This window comes from Hippocampus bargibanti, linkage group LG08 (assembly GCF_051943395.1).
Source record: "Hippocampus bargibanti isolate YZ-2025 linkage group LG08, ASM5194339v1, whole genome shotgun sequence".
In the NCBI taxonomy this organism is placed as follows: Eukaryota; Metazoa; Chordata; class Actinopteri; order Syngnathiformes; family Syngnathidae; genus Hippocampus; species Hippocampus bargibanti.
This window is the reverse complement of record NC_142741.1, coordinates 16,296,368-16,321,545: the sequence shown is the minus strand read 5'-3', so window position 1 is coordinate 16,321,545 and position 25,178 is coordinate 16,296,368. Positions and strand designations below refer to the sequence as shown.

Sequence of the window (25,178 nt, the reverse complement as noted above, 5' to 3'; positions counted from 1 at the left end):
AGTGTGGAAAAGAGGTAAAGAAGCGTGTCCAGGCAGGCTGGAGCGGCTGGAGAAAAATGTCAGGTGTGATGTGTGATAGAAGGGTTTCAGCTAGGATGAAAGGAAAAGCGTATAAAACAGCGGTGAGACCAGCCATGATGTTTGGACTGGAGACAGTGCCACTGAAGAAAAGACAGGAAGCAGAGCTGAAGATGTTGAGGTTTTCTTTGGGAGTGACCAGGTTGGATAGGATCAGGAATGAGTACATTAGAGGGACAACTCATATTGGAAGCTTTGGAGAGAAAGTCAGAGAGACCAGACTGAGATGGTTTGGACATGTCCAGAGAAGAGAGTGACTACATCGGGAAAAGGATGCTGAGCCTTGAACTGCCAGGCAGGAGACCGAGAGGAAGACCGAAAAGGAGGTTTATGGATGTGGTCAAAGTGGACATGAAGGTAGCTGGTGTGAGAGAAGAGGATGCACAAAACCGGGATAGATGGAGGACATTGATTCGCTGTGGCGACCCCTGAAGGGAAAAGCCGAAAGGAAAAGAAGATTAAATTATTGATTATTCTGGTTGTTTGGCCCTTGCCATGAAAGGCCAGTCCCAAAAAGGAGAAATCCTCACATGAAGAGTAAAAAACATATGACAAAATAAAGGCAACGTTATACAAGAGGTTTTCTGAAGCAAAGTGGAGACTGTAGAGTGACAGATTTTAATCTACAATTCATATAGTACAAAGTACTCAAATTTGGGCTCTAGCAGTGGAGGACACTCCTTAATTTGCTTTTTTTAATAGCAAAGTTATACAGAATGTATCAAACCCTTCCAACATGATCAAATACAGTGGGTTTACAAAGCGTGTCACAGTTGTGAAAGGTTGAAATAAAATGCGGAGCTTTTCACAAAAGCGAATTTCTCATGATACTACATCAGAACAGCAGAACAAAAACAACAAATGAGACGCACAGTGAAATATACAACATATACAGTTTTTGTAAACAAACTTGGTTTCAATAGATAATACTCTGTTTACAAGTGGCCCCATCAGGCAAAAATATTGTTATCTAAAATATACCTCATTTGCTCATCTTAAACTTGTAACAACAACAACCAGCACTTTGTAGTTCATTGTGATTTAAACTGGTCTCTCCATGAGAACAGCAAAGGGTGTCAAACCCAACGAGGCACCACAGCTGTTGAAAGCGGCCATTGTCTTTGTGAAGGTAGCAATTAATTCACTGTCAGGGTGTCAAAGCCGAGGTCAAATTGGTTGTTTATGGTTATTCACTGTCGTGTACCAGGCAGCAAGGTAAGGTTGGCCATCAGCTCGTGGACAGATGCAAATATGGTGCACTCTCCTGTATAAGAAGTAAACACACATAAGAAAAGTAGAAACGTGGATTAATAAAATGACCATTTGTCTCAGAAACTTGACATGATTCATTGTACTGTATATCTGATGAAAAATCACAGGTTTAGATTCGATTAAACCAAATGAAACTAATGCTGCTTAACTGATCTGAGTCTGTCCGAAGCATGTACCTCAAAATCAGCGGCTATATGAGAAATTACATTATTTAAAAGTTGGTAAAGATCAAAGCCCACGGCCACTTGTTTTTATAAGCTTCATAAATATACTGGTCAATATATTTTTTATTAAATGTTTCAATTGCTAGTAAACTACTCAGTGTCAGCATACTACCCGAAGACAGCTGGGATTAGATCCAGCAGGACCACGACCCACAGCGGGATAAGTGGTTTGGATAATGGATGGATGGTTAAATAATAATAATACATTTCATTTATAAGCGCCTTTCAAAACTCTCGAGGACAATTTATAGTTACACAAGAAGTTTTTCTACGGGTGAGCAGCGGCAGCCAAATGATGTAAAATATTCAACTCATTCAATGCATTCTATAATTCTAATCGGAAACACATTTACCTTGCTACTCATGACTCAACAGTAATATCAGCAATTGAAGAACGTTTGGTTCAAAGGATCACACACAATTTTTCTTTAGAATTCTTGACAACTGTATTACAAAAAGAAACTGTATTTTTCAGGATCGGCAAGTAGTCTCACCCTGTCTGGCAGGGTGCATCTCGTTGAACCTTTTCAGCATGCTGGAAACCATGAGAGCCGCCGCTCCAGAGGAGCTGTGCTGCCGGGGGATGTCAGCCTGCTGGGTGATGCCCGACGCCATGTCGTACACAATGGGGACAATGATGCTCACGGGCTCCTGTGGCACGGGCACGCGCTGCGTCAGCTGCAACTATAGAATATAACAAAAAAGTGTAAGGTTTTAAATGATGCTGGCAGATCCCTTGTGATGACATGAACTTACGAAGAAGAGCATCTTGGACTTCAGCACCACAGCAATGGTCCCAGGGGGGGCAATAGGTGGAGCACTGGGAGGTATGGTAAGGCAGAACTGGACATTCCACTTCAGCTGGCCAGCTTGGTCTGGGAACTGAAAGAGCAAGATTATATTAAGTTATCAAAAGTAAATATCTGATTGCTGTGGTCCTCCATGAAAACAGACTGTGTTGAATCAAAATTAAACTTTGCCTAGGAGTGAAAACAACTGATGAAACCAGGGGATGTTTCGACCTCTCTGCTTATTTTGTGACACTTTTTCTAAAATGAAACATAATAATAATAATAATAATAATAATAATAATAATATTATTATTATTATTAAAGTAAACAGTTTCAACAATGAAGCAAGGAATGTGAGAGTAGAGAAGACTATAAAATGGAAGTTGCATTAAAGAAGTGGACAAAATTGTAACCAACCCCATACATCTTAGTTGACTGTGTTTGTTTGGTTGTATTTTTATTTTTAGGGTGGTTTATTTTTTGTTCCATCTAAATTTCACCGTGTGTGATATTTTTTCACTTTACAGTCACAATCTTAAAATGTAACTATATTCCGATGAGGAATTTTCTTTCTAATGAAAAATTCGTTCCAAATTTAACATTTGTGGCAAACCACTTACGCGTGAATTATGTTACATTTTGTAAAGTTGCAGAAAAATATTGCAAAACAACCAACCAGTTCAAGCTTCATGATGCGGACACAGTCCCGGAGGATGTGCGTGGGCGCACCCAAAAGCTTTGTGAAGGCATTCAACGTGTTGTACTTGAAGGGGGGGCCAGCAACCTTGAAAAGAAGAGATGAAGCGAAGTATCATTAAAATGTATAAGTCACAGTTTGCAGCCTCTTCAGACACACTTGAATTAGGACAGCTAAACTTTTTTTATTTGAATACAACTTCCAGATTGCGATTACTGTTAGCTACACCAGCGATTATTTTAATGATTAGTTAGCATTATTCCTGCGCACTAGGCAGGGTCCTGAACCGATTGTCAACCAATCACAGGGCACACAGAAACAAACAACCATATATCCTTCTGTAAATTCCGTGAACTTGTTCATGTTTTCAGCAATTAAAAATTTAAGCTGTAAATTTAGCTCTTTTCAATTACATAGGACGGTACATACCCGTGTCTCAAAGAACTTCTCTAGCACCTGAAGTTCCTCCTGGGACCAGGGTCCCGCATTCTCTGGAGTGACCTTGAGTTGGAGAGTCTGGTAGTTCTTTGGGTTAAGTGCCACGCGACACTTGAGCACATCTGTTTTGAACATGATCACGCCAGGCTCGTTGGAATTCACGATGGATAGCTGCATAGGGGGGAAGCATTAAGTGGAAGCACAGAATAAAAATATTGTGTTGGTAATAATCCTTATTTGTCATTGACTCACATTGGCTTCCTGCTGAATGATCCGCTGTAGGTGCCGCCTCATGATGACAGAACCTAAGAAGCGCTCTAGAGGTGAGCAGAGGTAGCTGCCTGCCAGACCCGTCACTAGGCATGGGGTAGGCGAAGGCAGCAGAAGTACATGCAGGGCATTGTGGGTGAGGATGGTAGGGATGGAGGCGGCCCAAGGACGCTGAGGTAGCTTGCGAGGCGGAGGCATACTGGTGGGCATGATTTGAGAACCTATGACACAGGCTTTATTTATCAATATTTTCAACACTTAGATGAATTTCAGGAGAAGCTACAGTGAAAATTCCAGTTGAACAAAATTAATAAAATTTTACATTATTCATAAGACATTTCAACATATACCGACCTCAAAAAAATCTCATCATTTGAAATAAATTAAGACAATGCAGGAAACCTAGTTTTTAATGTGGCGTATTTTCATAACTATAGGATGTAATTCTGATACATGCATTGGGCAAAACAACTTTGGACCCAAGAAAGTGGCACCCATAATGAACACATGATGAAAAGTGGCACCCATGATGAAACCCATGATTCCTCAGAATTGTTGCTATTTTTTCACATGTTGGTGTTATTACATCGTGTGGACATAATGTGGATTGTTTTTCAGCATTTTTGCGTCAAAGGAGAAGAATCTGTGCTTGTGGTTGGGCCTTTTCGGCAGCACGCGTGAACCAGAATTGACTTTGATTGGGAGGAATGTATGTGACTTTTGACTGTCGTTGCTGGACAGCTTCGGGACGCAAGTTGTTTTGGACCATTAATGGGCAGCATTTTCACAGCCCCACTTAGTTCAGGAGCAAGGTCGGTGATATTGGGACAGTCTGCGGCTGGATGGATGTGGGTTGAGGAACCGACGATAAAAAGAAAAAAGCATCAGCGCAGAAAGCCAATGCGTATATGCAAGTGGAAGTTGCGGCTTAGAATTGAAGCGGATTTACATTGCATAGGAGACGTCTGTGTAAGCTCTCAGTCGTACAGGAACTCTCAGTCGTCAGCGAACTTCGTTGGCTGACGACTTGGATAGGAGGCGTAACGTCCGACACCTTCAAAAAGTACAGCTGACGGCTGAAGAAACCTTCGCAACGATTGCATAGGAGAGCCAATTTCTTTCACGAATGGACACTACAGCTTCTTATTCCTTTTATACTAAGCTTGTAGCAGACGGGTGCACATTTTAAGAATTATGTCTTCCAACATCACTGGTGAAAAGGACACTTTAATTTGGTCCTCTTTCATCTATAACTACTTCAAACAACTAAGTGTTTGCAGGGAAATAGTTAAGATTAACTACTATACTATAACTTTGCTGCTGTGAAATGTAAATTTCTCCACCGCGAGACTAATAAAGGCAAATCCAATCCAATCCAATCCAATCCAAGATTGCACGGCTGTATGTGTCTTATGTGTTGTGTTATGTTATTTTGTCATTTTATGTAAACTATTTTTTTTGATGGGGACAAGGGCACTTGGAGCGGGTCCTCTGTTGTCTGATTGGGGGAAGAAATTTCATCTGTTGTTGTGCATACAACACATTGTCAAATGTGTCATATTTACAAAAAAGTTGTACTTCACTTGAATCTTAAAGTGAACAGTACACCGGAGGAACAATTAAGCAGTTGGGAGAGAAATTCAAATAAAAAAATCCATGGTTTGCTAGTGGAGGAAGCAGAAAGGGCTTCGCCAAGTTGAGTAGACTAAGCTGTGTTCTTGCGGAAATAAGGTGAGGTGACCCAAGTTGAGCAATGGATTCACCTGGGAAAAGGGTCTCTACAGCACCACCCTACCACTCCCACCACCACAAACAGCCTTCTGATAAAGTAAACTCTGCTTGTTTGACTTGTGAGTCATTATATATATTGTGGTGGCACTCTAAATTGTTTGACTTTTGGACATTGTCTTCTAAAACTCCATTATAGGGACTTAAAATTAATATCAAATACATTTGTAGGCTCAACTAGCGTGGGGCAGAGCAATTGGTGGTGTTAAATTAAAATAATTTTAATGCAATTTTAGCGATTGAGAAGTCTATTGTCTTTTGTTTTGCAAAACCTCTCCCTCAAAAGGGGACTTGAGGAACAGGGTATTGACATGCGGAGAAGAAGTGGGAAATTGAATTACTCCTAAATCTTAAAGGTCAACCGACATCACTTTTTTGTTGCCTACTGACATCAGAAAAACGTTTTATAGCATCTAAAATACCCAAAACACGCAGGCTGATATTTTTAGTCAAATGCAAACACCAATAAGAATGAGCTAGTGTCCAAAATCTGTAAAAAATTGAGCTGCGAATTGGGCATTTTCAGAAAGTCCCGCCCCCAGTTCGTAGTGTCACAGAAAATGCAGAAGATAGCGGCAGAGCTCAGTTGGAAATAATTTTATTATTCAGCTTGGAATTTTTGTCAACGACTAGCAAAGAGTTGTCTCGGTGTAACATACAACAATTCACCATTGCATTATTTATGTGTTTTCCTTCTAATTTCGCCATCAACACGGATCAACACGAAATTTTCAAACCAAACAAAGTACCACAAAATGAAATGCATTGAGGTGATGCAAGGTATGTCCTTCCTCAGTCAGAGGCGTTCGTTCCTTCAGTGACATAGGGTGAGGATTCAGCCTGAGTATTAACACGTAAAATATAGCTGTATGCGGTGGAATCTTTGTAAAATACGCTCAGTAGAAGTCATTTGAAGCGATTTTACAAATTATGGACACAACCTGTCCGGAGACGTCGGTTGTCCTTTAAATAAGAAAGTTGAGAAAATATAAAATTGGATTGTTTGCGAGATAAAACAAAATAACATTGTACAAAAGAATAAAAGCCCCTGAAAACCTGTTTTCTAACAAAAATAGAAAAAAAATATCTAAAAACTTCTTCTTATTTTCCTTTCGGCTTTTCCCTTCAAGGGGTCGCCACAGCGAATCAGTAACAAAACTATACTCAAACATCCATATGGAATTTGGAGAAAGGGAATTACCAGTTCCAGCACGGGGAGAGTGAGGGTCAGGAATTGGCGAGTGCAGTGATGGGTTCCCAGGGGACATGCCATGGATCCTTGCCCCAGGAGAAGGACCTGGGACCTGGGGAGAGCCTGGCCACTGACCCCTGTGGCTTGGAGACACCATAGCGTAGGGAGAGCTGGGGTCCAGAGCACCTGGTGTAAGGGAGAGTCACAATCTTGACAAACAAAAAGATAAAATGATGCAAAATAAATACTAAACCCTCAATGCCTGCTCCTGTGGAACCATGTTTTTAATTTCCCATACGCGAATTTAACAACAGCTTGGTAAGGGAAGTTGGTGTTCAGGCAACGTAGAGGCCCCCAAAACCATGCCTGTCTTACCGTGGGGGCTTGCAAAGCTTGTCTGACCCATGGCTATGCCCAGAGAAGAAGGAGACGGGGTGGGGCCAAAAGGAGAAGGGGCCCTCAATGCTCCGCTAGGGGAGCCAGAGGAATGGATGTTCCCTGCACATACATACACCACATCACATCAGACTGAGCAAGTCGCTCGCCCCCACCCCGCCTTGTTTTTTTCTCTCTCATACACCCACACAGACACACCCACACAAATGCACATGCTAAAGCTGGGCAGTATAGTTGGAGGGCTGAGATGGAGCAACACATGAGGGGCGAGATTTGAAATGTGTGCCTATTTCAAAAATAAACAAACATTCCAGCAAAATGGGCTTCTTCTTACCCAAAAAAATGGGCATTGATTTCTCAAGGCGATCAGCATGGTTGTGACACTACATGGCGGGCCAAAGAAGCTCACATGAATCAAATAGTATCCAAGAGCATACTTTTCACCATATATACCTGGCGACTGCGTGGGCATCATGGATGGCGAAGGAGTGACATTGGCGTGGTAGTTTGGTGGCGGCGACGTGAGTGGTGGGTATACACCGCCAGCAGTCCTCATAGTTTGCGGTTGAGCCTGCAGCTGGCTCATGAGTGTGTCCACCATGTCCACGCCCACTGGCGACGGCGGGTTGTCATCTTCATTGACTGAACGCCTGCGGGCATCCTGGTTGCTGTCTACAAACATACTCAAGAACGTCTGAAAAGAGAAAAATAGGAATACAGTATAATGCCTGAGTTCTTTAATGTATAATCGTTGAGCCAACCTGTACCGATCAGAGGGCTGTAGGATTTGGGAAAATAAACTCATTGTGGGATTTTTTTAACCCGTTGCCTCTGGCTAATGCAGTGGTTCTTAACCTGCGTCGGACCGAACCCCAGGGGTTTGACGGAGTCTTTGCCATAGAAGGTATGACACACACGCCTCAACGCGTTAGTTAAGACACGCCCCCTTGGCCATCTGTGGCTGAAGATGATCACAAACATTGCTTGGCCCATCAGCGCTGTAAATCTTCTTCTTTTCCTTTTGGCTTTTCCCTTCAAGAGGTTGCCACAGCAAATCAGTGTCCTCCATCTTTATTGATTTGATCCGCATGTTTGTTTTGGTCAAGCTTTTACGTCGGATGCCCTTCCTGACACAACCCTCTGTATTTATCCAGGCTTGGGACCGGCACAAGAAGACTTATGTCCCTTTGTGGCTACAGAACAAGCAACTCGCTCAGTAAAAGGCTCCCAAACACAAAATGGTCATCAGCACAGCAACATTCAAAAAAGCAAAAACTATACTCACCATTTGATGACAATGCTCTGATCTTACTGTGAAATGGGCATCTCTTTCCCTACATTACATCACAAACAGAACTTCAAAGTCCTTTAAGATGCGCTGTAAATGTTTACTCAGAAATCAACATGGGAATGTAGTATGTTTTACAATAAAAAAGTACTTGTTTTCGGTTTTTAATAAATGCATTTTTTATATCTTGAATTCCCTTGATGGTAAAAAAGGATTTCTGGGTAATGAAGTTTCATATACAATGATACCTCACCTTATGAACTTAATTGGCTCCCAGAAAGTGTGTGTCAGGCGAAAAGTTCATCTCCGGAACATTTATTTCCCATTGAAAAACATTAAAAATTACAATAATCTGTTCCCAGGTCGGTCCCCATAAAACATAATTTTCTCCTAAATAAGCCTTAAAACTACACACATATACCTTATTTTATGTATAATAAATGTGCTATTGTATTGTAATTAAATAAACTGTACTATATAATAAAGTCGTTTTATTTACCTTTGCGATGGTCGTTGATGTAGTTGCCTCATGATGATAATATCTGAGTGAAGTTGCCGTGCTTTCTTGGCGACAATACCCTGAGTCACTGTCCCCTGCTAGCTGCTTTTCGATAATCCAAATCAACAGAAATTTTTCAACCTCTTCTATTGCCTGAGACTGTTGCTTAGACAACACAGAAACACCCTGAACCACACGTAGCAATGGTCGACTTAGCATAAAGGTGTTGTTGCAATGTGTTGTTTTTAAGCAACGTTTTCTATTTAATACTATTATATACCAAAACGTTGACAGTTCATTTCTAAATCGTATAACTTTTAGTGTCATTTTATATTTCGTATTAGCGATCTTTATTATTGTGTCAGCGCACACGCTTTCTGCTGACCCAAATACGCACGGCACGCGAGCTGTCATTCATTGGGGCATTGTGTTTCTCAAAATAGGCTCCGGCGCCGACCGTGAGCCGGACGCGGCGTTTGTATCGCAGCGATCCCACCCGCTCGAGCCCCGACACCCCCACCCACCCCCCCAATTCCTGTGCGAGTGAGATCATGCTGATGAAAAATGTTGTACGCGTTTGTTAAGAAACAGTGATTTTGTATCGTCATTTTGTGCAATGCTGCTCCGGCAAATAAACATCCTACTTGTTCGATATTGTCACGTTCGGATTGACAGCTGGGGGCGGGGCCACGCCTCCCCGCTTCCAATGCTGTCAATTCCTTCATCAGGACACTAAAACGGGACGCTGTCAACTTGTATTTGCACTTTGTATTACCCTGGACTTTCTATATCTTCGGTGCTCGGTCAATTTCGCTCTCTGCCTCGTTCGGGACGTGACAGATCTAAACAAGAAGTACCATCTCGAGTCTTTTATTAGACCAACTGCATCACAAACACGCTGCGGCGTTGAACAGCGTCGCTGGCTGTCGCGGTGGCAGCCGTAGAATAAATAAGAAAAAGTCTGGCGGTCGTGGTCGCAAATCGCGCTGGTCGTCAATCAGATGTTACCTGTGTGTGTGTGTGTGTGTGTGTATATATATGTGTGTGTGTGTGTGTGTGTGTGTGTGTGTGTGTGTGTGTGATTTCAACAAAATGTCAATGTATCATTGGCATAATACCATTAATATGAATGGTGTTCCGTTCCTCATGATTGGTAAGAATCCAACCAAACTATCGGTATGAAAGTCAACTTGCCGGGTCCATACACGAAGTTACTGCTAGCTTGCCTATACACTGCTCATGAGTTTTCACGCTTGCCTTCTGTTGTCCCTCGTTGAACTATATTGCTGCTAACGTATCATGGGGCTTGTCAAAGTGCCACTGACATTCGACTGTTTCATTCATGGTATTGTTTTATTGCAAATTAGAATCATACCTCTGAAGATGGAGGTTACTGATTCGCTGTGGCGACCCCTTGAAGGGAAAATCCGAAAGGAAAAGAAAAAGAGAATCACAGCAGAACCTGTTCTCTTCACACAGGCGAATCTTTCCGTGCATTCAACCTGAAGTGTGCAATACTCGTCATCTTTTTTTACTCGGGCTTCTTCAAAAGGGGGCGTTTACGTGTCTCAACATCAATGGCCAACTAGGTCAGTATCATCCAATCAAAAGTGGTCTTTCACCCAACTGCAGCCCAAACAGGAAATGAACAGCAAAAATGCAAGAATATTTAGTTTTATCTGCGAGCCAGATGCAATCATCAAAAGAGCCATAGGTTCCTGACCCCTGATATATTATATCTATTTGTTTCTTCAGTGTTTTGTAGTATTTCATAAGAGTCGTCAAGGTTTTGTTTTTGATTTGCGAGTGGGGCCTGATCACAACTTCTGCCATCTATGGCCCACAAGCAATTTTTTAATATTTCGGAGACAGTGCCATCTAAAAATAAATAAAATAAAATGTACAAATCAATGATAGTAATGCCACTCGAAAATACCTTAAGTCCAGGAGCCGGGTAAAAGCCCTCCACAATCTTGGTGTTGTCAAAGAGACTGTAAGCTCCATCCCGGATGGCCACGACGCCGCGGCTCCGGCAGTAGATGTCGATGCAGTACATGTTGCGGAAAGCCAGGCGGATGTGTGTGGGTGACTGGGGCAGGATAGAGAAGCACTGGTAGGCAGTGTTGGTTCGCTGGGTCAGCCCCAGCATGGGAACAGTTGGTAGTTTATTGATGGCATTCAAAGGGGCCTGCGTCTCATAAAGCACCTGGATGAAAAGAACAGGTGCATTAAAATTTTCGGAAGAAAATAAGTTTTCCGAACTGATCACTTTATACTACGGATGATCCGATCTATCAGTGGTCGGAAATTATAGGGCGATATTCGTGCAAAAGTTTATCTTCCGGGCGATCAATCTCAATCTATAGATTGGATTGGATTTGCCTTTAATAGTCTCGCAGTGGAGAAATTTACATTTCACAGCAGCAAAGTTATGAAAGAAATGAAAGTAGAAAAGAAAAGTAGAAAAGAAAGTAGATGTACACAATTTTTCTGATTAGGGAATGTAAAAATATTCTTTATTGTTTCTCTAATATTACTTTGACTCAATAAACATGAAATGGTCTCTGCATTACATAATGTTTAACCAGCGGATATCACCAATGTAGTCATGCAATTGGAATGGATGTCACATACAGTCCTAGAAAAGTTGGAAGAAATGCCAGCTAGAGTCAGTGACTCAACTGAGTGCCGGAAGCACGCAGTTGTGTTTACCTGTAACAGTTGAATGACATTGGGGTTCTTGTTGAACATTTCTTGCAGCTGGTGAAGGATAATGTTGTGGCAGTTTGAGCAGCCTGAGTTGGGCCCTACGGTGCCAAGAGCCAGGTGAAAGCGTTGGCCATTGGAATTCCACTGGATGGTGACGGAGCTTCCTTTTGTGGTACCGTAACACATAACTAATTTGCGAAAGTTGTACAGCCGAACTTCAGAAAACAGGCCCAGGTACGATGGCAAATCTGGGACATAACAATGACGACATGGTAGTTAATTTATTTGCATTAGTTTATAAACTATCACGTGCTGAAAACAAGAGTTTAACTTCCACATATTGTAACAGAATGTGGTGGCTGAACCATAGGGATTTAATTGTATGAGGCAATTCAAAATTATGGTCCGTTGGCATAAGATCGCTGGTACCTGGCAGTGACCGAGAGAAGTGAAGCACGCATTGGTACAGCTGACTGATGGCACTCCAGTCATTGAGAAACATTTCAACCACTTTGCGCCCACCCACAGGCTCTGATAGGGGGTTCTCATAGGTGAGGTAAACGTGCCGCGTGGAAGCTGCCAAAGACAAGATTTGAGTTAATTGTCCAGTGTGCAAATGACACAATGCAGAAAAAGAGCCTGTGATGGGTACATTGCTCCTTGCTGTTGGTGCTGTTGAGGGGGCAGTTGGCCAGCACCAGCTCAGCCACCCACGTCCGGTTGTTCCTGCCCTGCAAGCGGAAAGTGCAGTCCAGGAGGGAACGCTCCAAAGCTCTTCTGGTCTCTTCTCCAACACCTTTGCAAGGAGGAATCCTACAAGAACATCACATGTATGATTATGTGGTAACTAAACAGTATTTACTGTTCCCATAGAGGGACAAATGTATTAAGCAGCATGTAGCAGCAACAACTTTAATTCAAGTCAAATAATTTATTCATACATAAATATAAACATTTTCTATTTTCTTTAGATACTACACAATCTTGTGCTATTTTTATATTCGACAGTATTACAGAGAAGACAAAGAGAACAAACTTAGCAGAATATTTCTTACGAGTGTCTACTTAAACGCATTTCTTTGGTTTGAAGATTTCCAATGTGCCTCAATAGCCTTGAAATAATTCCCATTATCCACTAAATTCGAATTATTAACAGCAGTTTGTTGAAATGAATTCTCACTAACCTCCACAGATGTATTCGATTGTTTCTTAAAAAACTAGAATGTTTGTTTGCTGCCTGTTTTTAATGTCTTTTAGAGTTTTACTCATGTTCTCAGAATCAGAAAGTCTTTAATAGTCCCACAATGGGAACATTTTGCAATTTGCTCCATATTGCAACCTACTGCCATGTTCAATGGAAATAATGCAATGCACCATGGGTAAATAAATATTCAATTAGCCCTTTTTGCAGTTTCCAGCAGATCAGGGAAAAGCCCGAAATATCCTCTACCACAATTTCGTAACGCAACGAAACAAATGCAAGGGGATTATGGCTAGATATTGGTTAGGCAAGATAGCAGACAACGAAAATTAAAACCGCTGAAAGAAAACAAACAGCTTTCAATTGCTGTTTAACTAAATTTGTTTCTCTCGCTATTTTAACAGAAGTGTGTCATATGTGGCGCAGATCATGTAGCAATATGCGCTAATCGTAATAGACTTGCGCCGGTGCTGGCGCAGTAGAGTTCCAAAGTTTTGCCAGTGGCTGTCAAAATGCATAAATGCCGCAACGGCGCTGACCAGATGCATCCCTGATTAAGAAACAGTTTTGGTAGATCGTTAAGGCCAAAGAGCAAACATGGCAGCCAAATGGAATGTAAGGGAACCATTGAAAAAAATAAATAAACTTGCTGACCATTCGCTGCGCAGAAAGCGATTGTGTACTACACATGGATTGACGCAATCCTGAATCCGATATATTGTGCTGTTTTCAATTATTTTACATTGAACCACAAAACCATGATACGGTTGTCATAGAAAAGGCAGGAGCAGAGAAGGCAATCATATTTTGAGATGTTAGCAATGATTGCTTTCGACATTTGGAAATATATAAACAGGGCTTTGTCACTATCTCATGGCACACATTAAGCGTGTTTTTTTTTAAACACAAAAATATTAATTGGGGAACTTCTCATGAATAAAGAAATGAGAAAAAACAAAAAGGGGATTGGCAAATAATGAACTGCAATTAGGCAGCAGATTAAGGTACATGCATTGGTGCTTGTTATGTGTGGTCGTATTACTTAAGTAGCCGGATGGCGTGACTGCTGCCATCTCCTTCGACTTGAACACCCTGGTTGGGAATCTCCATGTTGGACAGCTGCAAGATAACAGACATGTGCCGGTAACGATAGGAGTTGAATGGACCAAGGGGCATGCATGAATGGAAAGGAGGAATAATTTGCGCTGTCAAGTCACAGTGACTCACTTCAGTTCTGAGGCCAACAAAAGGCATGTTAGTGTCACACATGGCCACTAGGTGCGCCAATTCCTTGTTGAAGGCACTCATCTCCCCTGACCGCTTGGGCTTCTTGGGCTCCGTTTCTGTCTGCTCTCCAGTCATCTACAGAGACATTGACAATAAACCTATCATTATAACTAAAATCAAGCTATACTACAAAATAAACAATTTATTTTCGAGCAATGCATTGATTTGGTAACTCCGGACCCGGTATGACCAGTTTAACGAACACCATTACATCATTTTATTTCCTAAAGTATACATTTTGATCCTAAGTATTATCCACGCAACATTTCCATTACTTTTCAAAAATTTAGGGAATGTATAATTTGTCGATAATAGTATGTGGAAATTATTTTTTTAATTTCCATAACTGTTCAAGGTTTTTCATGACCATAGGGTTTATACTTTGACAACCATTAAGTTTATATAACCACGTAATTTAAAATACAGCCTATTAAATTTTATAACAAGGGAACTACAGCTACAGAAATACAAACAAAATTAAGTTAAACATTCATGGAGAAGTTTGTATTTCGCCTAACGGGTTTTGCTGTATTTGCACAAAAACAAATAAAATGCCAATGCTTACCTTTCTTTTAGAGACAGGCCTGTGTGCTCGTGTCGACGTGGTGTCTTGGACGAGGTGTTCAAGGTTGGGCTTGAAATGCTGCAGGAGCTGCGCGCACATGGGCCCGTCGTCACCTTCCAGCTGAGTCACAAACAGGAAGGAGTACTTGTACTGCAGGGCTGTTGGATTGCTCGGCAAATCAACCATTTCCACCACCTAATGATCAAGTCAGAGAAAGGATGAATCTCGCAGAAAATGGAGCTGAGCTTTGCTCGTTTATTCTTGTTGTGCCAAGGAGGAGTTATACTCACAATGTAGTACTGCGGAAGACGTGTAAGCTTGATGAAGAGCTTGTTCTTGCTCAAGTTTCCCACAGGGTGTGAAGCAGTGTTGGAGAGGTGAAGGACATTGGTACACACAGTGGGAAGGTGCTTCACCGACTGCCTGCAGCGCTGCTCACCCAGCCAGAATCTGTCAACAAAGAAATAAAATGAAGACGTTCTTTTTTACATGCCTAACAATCGCAACGCGTTCTTGATCACACTGAAAGTTGTCACAACAGCTACTGCGTTCCTTTTGACAAGCTAGAACAGGGGTGGGCAAACTTTTTGACTCGCGGGCCGCAATGGGTTCTAAAATTTGACAGAGGGGCCGGGCCAGGAGCATTTGGAGGGAGTGTTTGGGCGGGAAATACTAAACCTAAAGAATTAAAGGACAACCGACGCCTCCGAACAAGTTATGTCCATAATTTATAAAATCACTTCAAATGACTTTGGGCGTATTTTACAAAGATTCCACAGCATGTAGCTATAGTTTACGTTTTAAGACTCCCGCTGAATATTCATGAAGTCTTGTTTTCGAGTTGATGACGATCCCCATGTGACGTCACGTTTGGACCCCCCCTGACCGAGAAAGCGACACACAATGCATTTTGCCGTACTTTGTTTGGTCTGAAAACTTCGTGTTGGTCCGTGTTGATGGCAAAATTAGAAGGAAAACACATAATGTGATGGTGAATCGTTGTGCGTTGCACCAAGACTACTATTTGATACTAATACAAATTCCCAGCAGACAAATCAGCCCATTTCCAACGGCGCTTGGGCGCCATCTTCTGCATTTTCTGGGTGCTACATTGCTGTCATTGACGGCTCGAATTGACATGGGAGGAGTCCTTGAATCAATTGCAAACATTTATGCTTTCCTCTTTAGAACTATTTGAATCATATTCATAACTGGATGAGTAACAAGAAATCATCTTCTCCGAATCTGAAGCCATTGTTTTGATTCTCGAGCAAGGCAAGACATCTTGGCGTGACGTCACGAACAAGGGGGCGGGACCTTCTGAAACTGTCCATTTCCGGATTCATTTTGAAGTCATTTTTCTTGGTGTTTTTCATTTGACTAAAAATATCAGCCTGCGTGTTTTCAGTATTTTAGATACTGAAATGATGCTATAAAACGTTTTTCTGATGTCAGTAGGAAACAAAAAAAATTGTGCCGGTTGTCCTTTAAACGTAGTGTGTACAAACCTCATAGCACAGTAAGAACACTACAACCCAATTCATTAACTGCCTTTCAAATGTGAAACATATCCCTGATCAATTAATAAATTTGTCTCAAGGAATATGCAAGATATGGCATTTACAGACTATTTCGCAGATACTGGGAGGAAGAAATAGAAATAGATTAAAATAACATATGCACTGTGATTTATCAAGATTGCGTCTGTTTTTAATATGTTTCAATCGACGGTGCAAAGTTAAGAAATCAACATTTATTGAAAAATTGAATCACTTTCAACATTCAAAACATATTATTCCACAACGAAATATTCAAGCTCAATAATACCTACTTGTGTTAAACTCCGCTAAATCATGGATGGATTGTCCTGACCGCGTGCGCTACAAACTCGCCACGGATGCCCTCGCCTTCACGCGCAAACAGTACACGTGTACCGTCGCCAAGCACACAGACATAGGCTACCTTCAGTTGAAATTTGCATACTCGGCACGGCAGCCAATCAGAAGTCTGCTTCTTTCTTCCGGACTTTCGCAAGCGTTCTAAGGTTGTGCATTTGCATCTCATTTTCCAAAATAGATGCACAGAAGCTCAGCCCAGAAGATTCAAAAGAAGCTAACAACATGTGTGAAGCTAAAAAATGTAAATTTATATCAAACCGTGACTGTAAAGTGTACGTGAGAGTTATGAAAGGGGCTTAGTGGCTTGTAGCTAGCAATGCAAACATTGCATTGTGCACCACGGTGACAAATGACTACTTGGACATTTGCCGTAAATTAAGCAAGGTAACATTTGTGGTAGGTACAGCCTTAGTTAATATAAAAAACGTAATACTTTGTGACAATGTTTTTTTTATGATTACTACTCTCTACTCTCGTGTTTCAAGTTGTAAAAAAACTGGGCAGGCAACTTTTCAGAGTTGTCTGCTCTTTTGTCCGCTACCTTTTTGTCACGAGTTTCAGACACTGTTTTTACTATAATTTGGATGAATTCGGCGGGCCGGATTAAAAGGCCTAACGGGCCATATGTGGCCCACGGGCCGTAGTTTGCTAGAATGAGCTAGAATCAGACGACTTCAGTGCCTCTACTCTCTTTAAGGTGCATATATTCACTGTCTCGTTTGTGGCGGCAGACTTACCTGAGTTGCTGAAGCCATGACAGGATGCGCTTCGTGTCGTCATTGATAGTCTTCTCTATGTCGTCCAACATTGATTGATCTAATGGAGGCCAATGTAGACATTTTAGAGCCACAGATTAATGTGATAGATCCTATGGGGTTCCACTCACCTAATCCATACAGCATAGGATGTAACATGCCAGAATGCAGGTCAACAAAGATATGTAGGCACTCTGAGCGACCGCATGGCTCCAGTATGGGAATGACGAGAGTGGGAAGAGCGGTTTCAATGAATGCTGAAGTTGGACAAAAACACACTTTCACTAACCCTTCTCTGTTATTCAGATGAAAATATGGCATTCATTTAATCACTATTACTGCAATGAAGGAGCAACAGTCCTACATCTGATACATCTCTTTTGGTAAATTTAAATTTGTCTGCGGCTGCTCCACAAAAGGACATGCAATTTAAAATAAGCACGGTTGTCTTAATCTGGAAATTTGAGCTAAATACATACAGGAGTCGCTAGGATTGTTGCCTTTCAGAATAGCCTTCAGCTCCAGCAACTTCTGGTGGGAACGGGCGTGAACGCTGTCGATCAAGAGCTTCTCCACAGAGAGATGGTCGATCTAAAGATGGAGGAAGCCAAGTATGAATTAATTTTGAACACACCCACTGGCAACTAACAACTAATACAACTTACTTTCATTGCTCTCTCTATCAATTTGGAGTCACACGCAGGTAGAGGGGGCTCATGGAAAATCTGCAGCGGCTTTGATCCATCTGATTCATCAATCTTGATGGTGACTTTATGAACAGAGGCCGTACCCGTTTTCCTACCAAGCACTTGTTGGCTGCGGTCCACAAAAGAACAAATGGGCAAGCTTTGGTGACCTTATACAGATGCTTTTTATTTGGTGCGCCGTTAGGACAGAATGCTAATGATAAAACTAATGAAATAAGAAAAATTAAATATATATTTTTTAATTAACTCCCCCTTTAACGTACTTTCTAAAACGACAAATTTTCTACAACAGATCAATCAAAGAGTACTTCAAGGAAACGTATTGAGTATGTACTGTGTTCATGGTGAATGAATGGCCCGGTTCACATGGGTCAAGTCTCTTTAAAGGCTTACTTCCAGACAGAGAGGGTAAGGTATTTTGCTGGCATGTATCGCTCCTCCTGCACCAGGTCCCCCCAACGCTCCCTGATAAGCATTAACGTCTGCGAGTGGAGAACCTCCAGCTGCAGAGAGAGACAGAACGAGTCTGGAGACAGTGCAGTTAAAGAAGAAGTGTGGGAAAGAACCAAATCCTCATGATTTGTCACACACATTCCCGCATCAGCATTCAACACACACACTTAGGCATATATCCTTCATCCCAGCACTGGTAAAAAGACCCGTTTGTCTGCCACACAGTCTGGTCTTTGATGTGGTGAGATGCACTGTTTGTGCTGATGTAGCAAAGATACACTGATTAGTGTTGAGTAGCACAGGTATGCAATACTCTAAAAACAAATAAAAGGACTTAAATTTTTCTAATGCATTTTCCCCCTACTATCACTCATTTGTTACATCAACACAGGGTGCATGTGTCCTACGAGCAAGCTCATTTGTGCAAACTGATCTGGAGCAGAATAACGCAGAGACTAATTACGGGTGTTTCCAATGCAATGTAGCAAGATAGTTGCACTGATGTGTAAGAAGTGACAAACACACACACACACGCACGCACGCTCATGCACACACAGCCACCCACACACACACACACACACACACGCACACACAGACACACACACACACACGCACACGCACACACACACACATATATATCAAAAGGATACGCAAACAGTTGTACATATCCTGTAGTGGTTTCTCATCAGCACACAGGCGTGCTTGCACCAGTTCGTGGATGTAGTTCACCTGTAGACTGTGCACCAAAGCGCGGCCATCTGATGTGAGAAGATGATGATGAAAAAAAAAACATCAGCAAAATACAGGAAGCTGCATTAAAGGACAACCGACGTCTCCGGACAAGTTGTGTCCATAATTTGCAAAATGGCTTCAAATTACTTCTACTGAGCGTATTTTACAAAGATTCCACCGCATATAGCTACATTTTACGTTTTAAGACTCGCGCTGAATATTCCGGAAGTCTTGTTTTTGAGTTGGTGACGAGTCCTCACCCTACGTCACTGAAGGAATGCCCCTGACCGAAAAAAAGGACACAATGTAGCAGTCCTTCCATCACGTCAATGCATTTTGCTGTACTTGTTTGGTCTGAAAACTTCGTGTTGCACCAAAAAGAGGCAGAAGAGGGTAATTCCTTACACGGAGCTTTGTCGCCATTTTCTGCCTCTTTTTTAGTGTTACATCTGCCCCCCCCTATTGCCTCAAAACTGAATGGAATAAATTATTTAATCGATTGTAAACATGTATGCTTTCCTCTTCAGAACTATTTGAATCATATTCATAACTGGATGAGTAACAAGAAAGCATATTCTCCGAATCTGAAGCCATTGTTTTGATTCTCCAGCAAGGCAACACGTCTTGGAGTGACACCATGGACAAGGGGGCGGGACCTTCTGAAACTGGCCACTTCCGGGTTATTGTTTTTGTTGTTGCAGATTTTGGACATTTTAGATGCTATAAAACATTTTTCTGATGTCAGTTAGGAAACAAAAAAGTGATGTCGGTTGTCCTTTCAGCCTTACCCCCAGTTTCCTTGTCCTCCACTAGAATTTCCAACTTTAGTAGCCTCCAGGGAATATCCGGGTCATCGCCCATTACAGTCAACGTGGCCTCAAACTCCCCCTCCACTCGAAACTTCACACGGCCATTAGCTGCATGTGGAAACATTCATGTATATGAATAATGAAAGAAGACAAAAACACTGACATGATGCTTACCGACTGTAAGGTTAGCTAATTGTGGGGGCAGGTCTGTGGTGACGAGGCGGTGTCGCAGGATCTGATTCAGCTGGTTCAGGGTGGTCACTTTCTCAAATTTAGTGATGGGATCAGGCGGAATGATTTTATCCTATCCAAAAAAGATGGCAGAGAATATTTGATTGTATAAGAAATGCTGAATTTGAACTGAAATGTGTATTTGTGTTTGAAATTGCCAATGGAATATGCTTTTTGACAATAAACAATTATTCTACTTTCCACCATGTGAATTTAATGAATATCAAAGATAGCTAAATTTCACAAAAGGAAACCAACTGGTCGTTCATTATTAGGTGAAGATTTTTTTCCTTTTTTTGTACTCATAATTCTATTTTATATTTTAGATTGAATGATATTTTATCAAAATATTTGATTATTCAACCTAATTTTCAGTTGGCCAATGAAATATTTAATAGGCCCAGCCCAACAATTCTCCCATTATACTGTAATATTTTCTATTGTTTCATAAAAGCGTTGCATCATGTCCCTTTTACCTGCAATAATTTACCTGCAATAAATGACTCCCAAAAATTAAAAAGTTGCTACTCAAATAAAGGTATTGATGCTTCTCTTGATAATTGCTCCTCTAAGAAAGAGTTATTTTAACCCTTGTCGAATGCAGACTAGCAGACTTACACGGATGCATGTGGGCAAGCGGGGGTAGGAACCCGTAGTGAGGACATCAATGGCAAAGGGGATAGCAAAGTTGGGCAGGCGCGCATGCACCAAGGCATCTCGAGCGAGTGATGCTAGCCGGTCCGCGGTGTCCACAAACAAGATGGTCTGCTGATCCAAGAAGCTGGAGATTATCTGTCACCGTGGGTATCATCAGTTAAAGTATGAAAATAATACAATGCATTGGATACCTTTTTTAAATTCTTTATATAAACTTACCGCACATTTCTCCACCTTCCCTGCATTGCTTGCCCACTTTACCAGGGCCAAGAGGCGCACAAATAGTTGCCGGGTACGACTCGCAAACTGGACAATCTCGATTTTCCTTTAATAGAAGTGTTAATAAAGAATTGACTTTAAAAAAATCTGATAGCCTGAATTAAAACAAAATAATAAAAACACAACATACCTCTCCATGTCAGTTTTCCTTGGAAGCCTATGAAAAAGAACATGACAACTCTATTAAATCCAGTGTAAAGTGGCAGTCATCTTCAGACACATTAGGTACACTTGTATATTCTGAAGAGATTGAATACACGATCCTCATTCAAAATGCCACAGATTTGCATTCACCCACTATTGGCACTGGATATGTGTAAGGTGTGGTGCTTTTCAGACAGCAAGCAAATGTTACAGAGAGAAGTTTATTTTGAAATAACGTCTCATTTTTTTAATAATGAGAGGTAGTTTTAAAACATTTATTTTTTTTAAGCCTGTCTGTGCGATGTCTGTGCTATAAAGACTGGGAGGGTAATGTAATGTTCGTCCGTGTATCACACGTAGCTTGATTGCCTCGTTCCTCCGAGAGACTTAATGATGCACGTGAGAGGTCGTGGTGAGTCATGTAGAAGTTTTGAAAAAAGGCAACTGCAAACTCCGAATTGGGCTCCGTGCAAGATTCTGACCCGGATGAAGGCCCTGGTATGAGTGTTGGGAGAAAGACAGCAAAGACGGTGAGCTGAAGGCTATCTTTCGTATGGATTTACTTTCACCGAGGATGGGACAACACCTACTCCATTATGCCTGGTGTGTAGCGAGAAGCTATCCAACAATGCAATGGTGCAGAACAAGCTTAAACACCATCTCCAAACGAAACACCAGTTGCTTCAAAACAAGCAACAGACCATTTTGTTCGCCTGCGTGCAACTAAAGTCCAGAAAACAGGCAACCTTTATGAGAAAAATCACAAAGGTAAATGAGAAAGCGCTAAAAGCTAGTTACCTCGTAGCCAAACACAAATAAAGTAGATGAAATTCATGTAAAGGTCCACCTCTGGCAACATGTGCAAAGTGCCAACCTGGAGATGTGGCCACTGAGAGAAACGGCAAAGTCCCACTGCTGCACTGTGTGAGGTAATATGTAAACATTTGAAAAGTCTTGAAGAGGAGTTATTTTATTTCTCTTCGTTCTCCAATGAATGCTTTGACTGTGTTAGGACCCATACAGCTCAGCATCAGTTGTTGGAAAGGACATGACTTTACAAGAGCAGGAGGAACTAGCTGAACCGAAGCAGAATCGGGGTTTAAAACTAATATTTGCTGATCTTCCTTAAGACAGTTGTTGGTTGACTGCTGCCAACGAGTTCCCTCTTCTGGCCAACAATGCTGTTCTGACATTGCTCCAATTTCCCACAACATATCTGTGTGAGCTGAGTTTTTCAAACCTAACTTCTATAAAAACTAAAAACAGAGAGAGACTGAGAGCTGTTGAAGAAGAGCTTTGCGTGTGTCTTTCTTCTATTCCTGCCAGGATATCGGCTTTCTGTTCATCTAAACAGGCCCAGATATCACACTGACTGGGTATAAATAAATTGAGAAAATATATTGTAATTAAATATACTATTCAGTGTCAGTTTATAACATTTTTGGTTAGTGGTGTGACGCGAAATTTTGCCAATGTAAAAAAACGTGCCCTGGCTCAACAAAGGTTGAAAAACACTGCCTTAGAGAACCATTACAATTAAAACAGCAGTGTATGGCCAGGGCTAGCATCTCGGTTATCCTAGCTTAGCTTTTCAGGCCTTCGTCATTGCATCTACTTACAGCTCCGCCAGCAGGGTAATTTCATGGTAGGTTCTTTGCAGAAGGAAGTCGATAAGCAGACTCAATCTTATCCCATGTGTGGCCATGGCTCCGGGTGCTGGTGGCTGGGGGCCCGAGACGACTGGCCCCCCGAGCGGCACCAGCTGCCCGTCAGCGGCTATCTGCACCGGAGCCATTTTACAATGACGACAGCGACGAGAAAGCTAGCGACGAGGCTCAGCGGCGCTAAAACGCAAAACTGTCGACTTGTGATCGCCAAAATCCTGGAGGAAAGGCTTAAGCCGCTAACTAACTACATTTCTCACATCGGATGAGTGGAGTTATTTGTGCACAAGGGTCTACAATAAACACATAAAGGTTTAAACGTGGTAGAGGAATATAGTCAATGCTGTTCGACCGCCATCTTTGCTAATGACGCTCATTAGTTGTAGGCTGGTAAAGGAGAAAACCCAAACAAGAGCCTCCGGGAGTAGGAGTCATTCAGTAAATTGTATCCGTGCAAGTTTGCGGTCAATTAAACACTCTGAAGCAACATTTGTGTTGATTACATTGTTCTAGAATTTGAGGACTATCTACGCAAGAACATTTTTAAAACGTATTGCTTATTTTATAATTCTGGATGTTGCCAGCACGAAAAATAATTGATTGATTATTATCCAGCTCCAACATCAACACTTTCGATGCAATATTTTGTATGTTATGTTTTGCTGTATTTGGTGCATCTCTGTTAACAGTGCCAACGAATCACAGGACAGAAAAAGAAACACAAACAACCACTACGCTCTCAATAATAATAATAATAAATAATATTATTAATTATTATTATTATTATTATTATTATTATTATTATTATTATTATTAAATTTCTCCACTGTGAGACTAATATAGGCATATCCAATCCAATCCAATTATTATTATTATTATTATTATTATTATTATCAATTTTTTCAATTAATCATACATTTCATTTTGGATTGGATTGGACAATTTATAAGCGCATTTCAAAGTTCTCAAGGACAATCACAAACCAGTGAGTTCCAGAGTTTGGGAGCAGAGCGGCTGAAAGCTCTGTACCCCATCGTGGTGAGACGGGCAGAAGGCACCTAGAGGTAAAGGGAGGATGAGGATCTTAGAAACTGAGAGGGAACAGAAATTTTAAGCAGGTCAGACAGATAAGTGGGGCAAGGTTATGGATGGCTTTGAATGTAAAGTGTAAACAGAAGTATTTTGAAGTCAATCCAAAGTTTAACAGGGAGCCAGAAGAGCTGCTGGAGGACAGGGATTATGTGGTGAAAGGAGGGGCTTTTAGTGATGATCCGGGCTGAGGAATTTTGGACTAGTTGGAGTTTATGGAGAAATTTTTGACAGACACCAAAAAGAAGTGAGTTGCAAAAGTCGATACGGGAGGTGTCGAGACTGTGGATAAGGATAGTGGTGGTGTGAGGGATGAGAGAGGGATAGAGACGATTGATATTACGGAGGTGGAAATATGCAGACCGAGCTATGTTATTTATATGGGAGTGGAAAGACAGTGAGCTATCGAGGATGACACCCAGGCTCTTGACCTGAAGAGAGGGGGACACGGTTGAACTGTCAATGGTGAGAGAGAAACTTTGCTTTGTGTAGGGTGGATATGGTACCGACAAGTTCAGTTTTTTCGCTGTTAAGCTTGAGAAAGTTAAGGGAAAACCAGGATTTAATTCCTGAGACGCAAAGTGAAAGGGATGAAGGTGGAAGAGAGGCGTCGGGTTTGATGGAGAGCTAGAGGTGGGTGTCATCCGCAAAGCAATGGAAGTGAATGCCAAAATTGCGGAAAATATTTCCAAGAGGAAGAAAGGAGGTAATAAAGAGAAGGGGTCCCAGGACAGACCCTTGGGCCACACCAGAAGACACAGGAGAGGACCGTGAGGTGAAGGCGTTAATTTGGATAAACTGTGAGCGGCCAGTGAGATAGGAGTGAAACCAGCGAAGTGGGGTGTGCGTGATGCCTAGAATGGAAAGTCGGTTGAGCAGTTTTGAGTGGGACAGGAACAATTCCAGTGGATATTGATGAGTGAATAATGGCTGAAATAAAAGGGACGAGAGAGGGTAAGCAGGATTTGATCATGATTGTAGGGATGGGGTCGAGCTGACAGGAGGAATTCTTGGATTTCGTGATGACGTCGGAAATTATTGAGGGATGGGGGAGTTCAAAAGAGG

General features: G+C 41.7%; 1 protein-coding gene and 1 long non-coding RNA gene across 3 annotated transcripts; both read right to left on the bottom strand.

Moving 5' to 3' along the window:
* Positions 1-188: 188 nt before the first annotated feature.
* Positions 189-23,381, bottom strand: med14 (mediator complex subunit 14). 2 transcript variants are annotated; one of them, XM_089002762.1, is made up of 29 exons: positions 22,980-23,381; positions 21,347-21,373; positions 21,157-21,262; positions 20,899-21,072; positions 20,224-20,353; positions 20,029-20,157; positions 19,159-19,266; positions 18,449-18,581; positions 18,014-18,164; positions 17,828-17,939; positions 17,480-17,605; positions 17,331-17,409; positions 14,986-15,145; positions 14,696-14,890; positions 14,071-14,205; positions 13,886-13,962; positions 12,295-12,455; positions 12,072-12,218; positions 11,646-11,890; positions 10,870-11,139; positions 7,600-7,840; positions 7,126-7,248; positions 6,760-6,936; positions 3,753-3,991; positions 3,492-3,671; positions 3,042-3,149; positions 2,331-2,456; positions 2,069-2,258; positions 189-1,342 (listed from the first exon to the last, which is right to left on the bottom strand). In XM_089002762.1, exons 1-29 carry the CDS (start codon positions 23,153-23,155, stop codon positions 1,269-1,271), a joined length of 4,299 nt encoding a protein of 1,432 aa, XP_088858888.1. In that variant the 5' UTR covers positions 23,156-23,381; the 3' UTR covers positions 189-1,268. The 2 variants fall into 2 exon arrangements, with proteins under 2 accessions (XP_088858888.1, XP_088858889.1); XM_089002763.1 differs by lacking the exon at positions 7,126-7,248.
* Positions 21,381-22,968, bottom strand: LOC148894665 (uncharacterized). Its single transcript, XR_016115798.1, has 3 exons — positions 22,235-22,968; positions 21,951-22,106; positions 21,381-21,855 (listed from the first exon to the last, which is right to left on the bottom strand). It is a non-coding gene; the product is annotated as an uncharacterized LOC148894665 (long non-coding RNA).
* Positions 23,382-25,178: the final 1,797 nt, after the last annotated feature.